Source organism: Gopherus evgoodei, chromosome 1 (genome assembly GCF_007399415.2).
Source record: "Gopherus evgoodei ecotype Sinaloan lineage chromosome 1, rGopEvg1_v1.p, whole genome shotgun sequence".
Taxonomy (NCBI): Eukaryota; Metazoa; Chordata; order Testudines; family Testudinidae; genus Gopherus; species Gopherus evgoodei.
Genome location: NC_044322.1, coordinates 219,067,267 through 219,074,785, shown reverse-complemented (window position 1 = coordinate 219,074,785; position 7,519 = coordinate 219,067,267). Strand labels below are relative to the sequence as shown.

The 7,519-nt window shown below is 40.9% G+C and overlaps 1 protein-coding gene across 1 annotated transcript in view; it reads right to left on the bottom strand.

Annotated features, from left to right (window-relative positions):
* Nucleotides 1-1,419: 1,419 nt before the first annotated feature.
* LOC115644451 (putative DBH-like monooxygenase protein 2) overlaps nucleotides 1,420-7,519 on the bottom strand; it is a 33,116-nt gene continuing 27,016 nt past the window's right edge. The window contains exons 10-14 of the mRNA XM_030548800.1: nucleotides 7,455-7,514; nucleotides 6,967-7,097; nucleotides 6,563-6,677; nucleotides 1,929-2,015; nucleotides 1,420-1,446 (exon numbers count right to left, since the gene is read on the bottom strand). Of these exons, the coding sequence (XP_030404660.1) occupies nucleotides 1,420-1,446; nucleotides 1,929-2,015; nucleotides 6,563-6,677; nucleotides 6,967-7,097; nucleotides 7,455-7,514 (420 nt within the window). The remainder of the gene's footprint in view (nucleotides 1,447-1,928; nucleotides 2,016-6,562; nucleotides 6,678-6,966; nucleotides 7,098-7,454; nucleotides 7,515-7,519) is intronic.

Sequence of the window (7,519 nt, the reverse complement as noted above, 5' to 3'; positions counted from 1 at the left end):
TTATAACCAAAATTCTTGTTATTAATCCCTAAATGCATGACCTTGCACTTTTCACTATTAAGTTTCATCCTGTTACTATTACTCCAGTTTACAAGGTCATCCAGATCTTCCTATATGATATCCCAGTCCTTCTCTGTGTTAGCAATACCTCCCAGCTTTGTGTCATCTGCAAACTTTATTAGCACATTCCCACCTTTTGTGCCAAAGTCAGTAATAAAAATATTAAATAAGATTAGTCCCAAAACAGATCCCTGAGGAACTCCACTAGTAACCTCCTTCCAGCCTGACAGTTCACCCTTCAGTACAACCCGTTGTAGTCTCCCCTTTAACTAGTTTCTTATCCACCTTTCAATTTTCATATTGATCCCCATCTTTTCCAATTTAACTAATAATTCCGCATGTGGAACTGTGTCAAATATCTTACTGAAATCGAGGTAAATTAGATTCACTGCATTTCTTTTGTCTAAATAATCTGTTACTTTCTCAAAGAAGGAGATCAGGTTGATTTGGCATGATCTACCTTTTGTAAAACCATGTTGTATTTTGTCCCAATTACCATTGACCTCAATGTCCTTAACTACTTTCTCCTTCAAATTTTTTTCCAAGACCTTTCCAAGACCTTGCATACTACAGATGTCAAACTAACAGGCCTATAGAATCACCTTTTTTTCCTTTCTTAAAAATAGGAACTATGTTAGCAATTCTCCAGTCGTATGGTACAACCACAGAGTTTACTGATTCATTAAAAATTCTTGCTAATGGGCTTGCAATTTCATGTGCCAGTTCTTTTAATATTCTTTAATATTCTCAAAGACATTTCAACAGAAATTTTTGGAGCTGTCCTATACTTCCCCTTTAAAAAATCAACACAGCGTTGCAATTAGAGAAACATTTCATTTCAGAATTTGGAGGTCTTTTTGACACTGGAAGAAAACATACATTCACAGTTTAAAAAAAAAAACAACAGAAAAATAGGTGTGATAATAAGGTGTTACCTGTCCAGGCATAGGATTCCCATAGTTTGTGTGTCTTCACATTTTGATAGTGCAGCCAGAGAGGAACAGGCAGTACCTCTGTAGTGTTTAAAGCCTTGGAAGTCACCTGATAAACACCCTGTCACTGTATTATGATAACACAGCATTTACCAGTTAATCCTCCTGTCAACGGAGGCAAATGCAGCACATTTACTGGCTAAATACCTTGATGCTGTACTTGGGAGAGTATTTAACAGGTAAATCATACTCACTGTTTGGATTGTTGACTAAAGAGCATATAACTGGATAGTGATCAGAGAACACTGGATACGTATATAGCCTGTGACTGGATAATGATTATAGAATGTTTATTGGGTAAATACCCTGTTGGTGGACAGTGATTACTGAAAGGCCAGTGAGTACATATCAAGTGACTGCCCAGCTACTAGGGATCCTTGAATGAGTAAACACTCTAGTAGACATTAAGGGCAAGATCAGAGTCTAAAAGTGGGGGCTTTATCCTCTTGCAATACTATCTTTTCTGCAGTATATTGCAGTATTTCCTGGATTTAGAATGGAATATTATACTAAAAGGCATTTTTATCACAACAGGGATCCCAAAAACCTTAGTAGGTAAACACAGTTTCATGCCCAGTGATTTCAGAGACTTTGCTGGGTAAATTTCCTGTCACTGCTAGGGATTTCAGAAGCTTTACCAGGTAAATATCCCATCATCACACTGTAATTGTAGAGGCCTCAATGGGTTAATTATATCCTATAACAAAACAGGGATTCTGCCCCTTAAATTCTACACTGGTAGGAAGTGAGAAGCCAGGTGAATGCCAATTGTGTCAGCAACAGGAGAGGAAGAGGCAAGATCTCTGCAGTGCTGAGAGCCTGGGAAATCACATCTGCAGGCCCCTGGAGGTTTGCTGTGACTTGGGAACCCCGCACTCTGAGGTGTCCAGAAATGTCATGGCAGAGACCACTCTCTGAAATCATAATATCCCGGATTATACCACTCTCATTTTTCTGTAGCTCCTGGGAGTGAAAGGAAAGAGGAAAAAAATAGCATGTTTTTCAAAATGGCAGGGGCTTTATTTTTCTTAATCTAGGCACAACGTGCCTCAGGTGCCATCTGACCAGGATGCATCACTAAACTTGGTCCGCTGGTTGGATCATTAGCTTCCCTGGCCTGGGTCCAGTACTGATGGGGAGTGTGACATGAAGGCTGATCCATGCCCCACTGGGGATCTGTTTACCAGATGCCACACCACTCTTGGGGTTAACAATACATTTATAGGAGTGATTAGATTAGTTGGTGTCTTATTTGTAGGGTTCCCTCCCAGATGAAATTGTCCTATAGGACAAAATCATGTCATATTTCTTCATTGTGACATCAGGGTAGCAAGTTGAAAGAAGACAGGCATGTGGGATTTTGATACTTCTTGATAGAAGTGATTCTTTTTCTGATTTATGTATAAGATGACCAGTTATCCTATAGATGCACTATAATGTATATAGATACACCATATGTACCAATGTTTTTCCTGACTCATCCTAATTTCCTTGGGGTGATCCCACATCCTATAAACGCTGCCTGAGGACATGCAACACTATGACTTTGTGCCAAAAGTATTGTTTCATGACATCCCACTATGACATTATGAGTGTAATATAATATCTCATTGAAAGGTGACAGGGCCGGAAAGAGTCAATTAACTCACAGATTGACCTGACCCATGACCGAACTTTAGTGGCTGGTTAGGAAGATATATAAATGAATAGAGCTTTGAAATGCAAGTCTGCATTATTAGATATAGAAGGATAGATGTTTGGATAGTCCTGTCTATCACTATAGCTTTGATTCAAAGATAAAAAAGGGAATATTAACATTTAGGAAGACACTGGAGTGAAGTAGTTTTATTGACTATATATCTTTTTGAAGATTGTGGTAACCTGTATCTGAACTGTTTAATGGACAAATTATCCTGTGCTAATTGCCAGGATGTTTGGGAGAGTTAAGCCTATTGTTTTCTCAGGCCAAAAGGCTGCTGGAAATGTATAAGAACTCCTGGAATATGATCCTGCTTCATCTCAGATCTGCTTTGGGTGTCAAGAAGGGGAAACCTTAAGCCATAAGGATTGAGATCCCCAGTCACTGACTGGAGTCACCCTGAATATGGACATTGGACTATAACCTATGGATTATTTCTAAAAGAACTTTTGGCAACTACAAGCTCATCTCTACCATGTATCTGAACCTCAAGAATTGAATTCAATTCTGTATGTATATGGATCTTTTAACCAACACTCTCTCTCTTTTATTTTTTAATAAATTTTAGTTTAGTTAATAAGAATTGACTATAGTGGGTATTTTGGGTAAGAACTAAGTTATAATTGGACCTGGGTATGTGGCTGATCCTTTGGGACTGCAAGAACCTTTTCTTTTATATGATGAAATAAGATTTTCAGGAATCATCATTATATCTGACAGGTGTGTCTGGATGGAGGCCCGAGGCTGGGTACTTTAAGGGAACTGCGTTGTTTGGACTTCTAAGTAACCAGTGAGGTACTATAAAAGCTATTCTGTGTTGGTTGATAAATCTAAGTATTGGAATAATCACCAGCTTCTGGGGTTTGTCTGCCCCATTTTGTTTGCAGTTCATTCTGAGTGACCTCAGCTGGCTCCCACGGGCAGCACTGTCACATCCACTATAAACATTATTAAGTTTCAAGAGTTTGTCCTATCAAATAAACATGTGACAAGCCTAGCAGAGCTCAAAATAAATTCTGGATTCTTGAACTTTCCTTCAAGCTATGGATTCAAGGGATTTTCTGATGGCTCTATGAAAATCAGGACTGTCCCACAAATTTCAAGATGAGGGGATGCTGTCTTCTGCAGGTTAGTGCTGCCTTCCTAATAACCAGCTGGGCTCAGAATTCTTTAAGAAAGAGACCATGTCTATATCTGTGCTTGTACACAATAGAACTCCACTGAAACCTCTGAGCACTACCATAGTACAAACAAGTATGAACAGGACTTCTTCTTCAGCATCCAGTTTCCTCACCCATAGTAAAGTATTAAACAAATTGGACAGATATCTTATGGGAATGGCAGAGCTACTGTCTCCTGAATTACTTGATCTAGGCCGCTGTCACAGGTAGGATTCCAGATTACAAAATCCACTGGTCCAATCCAGAACAGCAAGTTCTATTAACTATGTAAGCATAGTCTGTATGCTTTCCCAGGAAATACTTAGTTGAAAGATTAAATTAAAATAATAGGGTTAGAAGGGACCACAAGTGTAATCTAGTCTGAGCCCCTTGCCAAGATGCAGGATTTGTTGTGTCTAAACCATCCAAGAGAGATGGCTATGCAGCCTCCTTTTGTAAACCTCCAGGGAAGGAGCTTCCACAACCTCCCTAGGCAGTCTGTGTCATTGTCCTACTGTTCTTACGGTAAGGAAGTTTTTTCCTGAGATTTAATCCAAATCTCTTATGCTGTAGTTTGAACCCTTTGCCTCTTATCCTGCCCTCTGTGGCAAGAGAGAACAACTTTTCTCCATCTTTTTATGGCAATCTTTCAAGTATTTGAAAATTGCTATCATGTCCCTCCTAAATCTCCTCTTTTCCAAACGAAACATACCCAGTTCCTTCAGCCTTTGCTCATATGGTTTGCATTCCATCCCTTTGATAATCTTTGTTACTTGCCTCTGGATCCTTTCCAGTTTCTCTACATAATTTATATACATTGGAGACCAAAATTGGTCAAAGTACTGCAGCTGAGGCCTAACCAGTACTGAGTAGAGCAGTACTAACACCTCCTGTGACTTGCATGCTATGCTTTTGTTAATGCAACCTAAAATGGCATTTGCTTTTTTGGAAACAGCATTGCGATGCTGACTTATGTTGAGGTTGTGATCCACCACAAGTTCCAGATCCTTCTCAGCAGTGCTGTTGTCACTCAGTTACCCTCATTCTGTATTTGTCGATTTGGTTTTTCTTCCCTAAGTGTAACACCTTACATTTGTCTTTTTTGAATTTCATTTTGTTTTCTATAGCCCAGCTCTCCAATTTATCAAGATCCTTCTGAATTTTAGCTCTATCCTCCGAAGTGTTGGCAACGCCCCCTCCCCCCAGCTTTGTGCTATCTGCAAATCTGATCAGTATGCTGTCTATTCCTACATACAACACTGGACCCAGAACAGAACCCTGTGGATCCCACTTGAGACATCCCTCCAATCCAACATCGTTCCATTAATAGTTACTCTTTCTATGCAGTGGTTTAACCAGTTATGTGTTCACTTAATAAGCTGGAGAAATGCAGGTTTGGCAGATGGTTTATCAGAATGTCATGTGGGACTGTATCAAAAACCTTGCTGAAGTCCATGTATATTATGTCCAGTGCATTCCTCCTATCCACCAAACCAGTTACCATGTCAAAGAAGGAAATAAAACTGGTTTGGCATGATTTTTTCTTAGTAACTCCATGCTGGTTGCTAGTGACTACCCCTTTATCCTCCAGATATTTGGAAATTGAATGTTTTATTCATTGCTCTAGTAGCTTCCCAGGTATTGAAGTCAGGCAAACTGGGCTATCGTCCCCTGGCTCCTCCTTTTTCAAGATGGGCACTACATTAGCCCTTCTCCAGTCTTCTGGGACCACTCCTGTCATCTATGAGTTTGTAAATATTATCGGCCCATTATCGCCAGTGGCTCTGAGATTCCTTCAGCTAATTCCTTCAGTATTCAGAGGTGAATAGCATCCAGCCCCACTGATTTGAATGAATTCAAATTGGTCAGTAGGTCTCTGACATGTTCTTTACTTATTCTGATTTGCCTATATTGATTTCCCTATATTGTCTATGGTAATTCTGCTAGGCATCTGGTCACATGTGCTAGGCATTGACAGCTCTGCTTTCCTATCATCTTCTGTTACCAGTTCACCTTCTCCATTGAGCAGCGGATCCACACCATCCCTGATCTTTCTTTTATGTCTAACATATTTGAAGAACCCCTTCTTGTTGTCTCTAATGTTCCTTGCCAGCTGTAACTCATTCTTTGCCTTGGCTTGTCTGATTTTGTTGCATCTCTGGTGACATAGTTCCGTAGCTCATCAGATGAATCCTAAGAGAGTGTCCTCTAACCAATACACAGATGAGGAGGAAGATGCATTGAAAGATTTGAGCAGAAGCACCAGCAACTCATATAGCAGGGGATAGGGGCTGTCAAGATTGAGAGGCATTAGCAGAATTGTGTATGCGTATTGCCGAGGATTGGAATAGAAGGGAGGCCACAGAATAGGATTGAGAGGCATTGGCAGAGCTGAGTGTGCAATGCAAGAGGTCCAGGGTTAGACTATCGGGGGATGGAGTAGGCAGTGAAAGTGTAAAGTGAAGTGAATACACCTGCCTATCGGCCCTTCCTTTACATGTGACCCAGTGGATATCAATGGAGTGAAGGTGCCATTCTGTGTGTAAGACACTGACTTTAGTTCTGCCATGTGCTTTGGTCTCAAACTCCAGAGCTGACCATGTTTTCCCAACCCCTAACCACTCAGCAAGGTAAAGGCAAAGGACACTTACATCTATGGTTTTAATCATGACTGTTTGATTAGCCTCCTTGGCTGCTTTCTCTGCATTCTTGATGGTTTCATTGTTCCATTCGACATAGTTCATGGCAATCATTCCTTCCATCGCACTGCAGGGGAAGAGTAGAGGGGATTTGGGAGAATGAGGAAGACAAATGTGAGGAGGGGAGGAAGAGGAGAGAAGAAGGAAGGAGAGAAGGGAGGGGGAAAGGAGATTGTTATGGTATAACAAATGAAAAATTCCTGGGTAGGGTTTAATCAGGCAGGTCCAGACATATGCAACATCAGCAACATCCCTGCTCAATTATCTCTTTCAATTGGCATTACCCCCATCCATTGCCATATCCCTCGGAAGTTTTGCTCTCTATTGCCCAGAAATGCATCCAATGAGGGACTTACTCTGAGGCCTCCTGGCCAAGTGCGTGGGCAATCTGCTGGATGTCTGGGTAGCCCATGCAGCTGGAGATGTTGTTGCGAGGGTAATAGAAGAGGAATGCCAGGCACATCTCATTCAAGGTACTTGGCCCACCCTTCAAGGTACAGAGAGCAAGACAAAGTTCTACTAAGACACAGTGGGAACAATACTACCCATAGTGTCATTACCAGCCCCTTCTATAGCTTAGCCCAGGCCAGACCACAGGGTAATTCTGTTTGATGAATGATACTAGGCAGCTGTGTTCCATTTCAGTCTTGGAAACCCACTTCCCTGCTTGGGAAGCCACCCTTCAATCACGGTATGAATCTCTGTATATGTCAAAGAAAGCTTGCACTGCTTTAGTCTGGAGATAGAGGGCATTGTTCTACAACATCTGTCAATCCAGCACCTTTCAATAGAACTAAATTGGTCTTAAATGCATAGAAAATTTGCAGATAGAAATCAGACTTACAAAGGTGATCTCCGTCCTATCCAAAGTTTGAAAGTTACACTCCACTAGGATCTCATCTCCCTGCA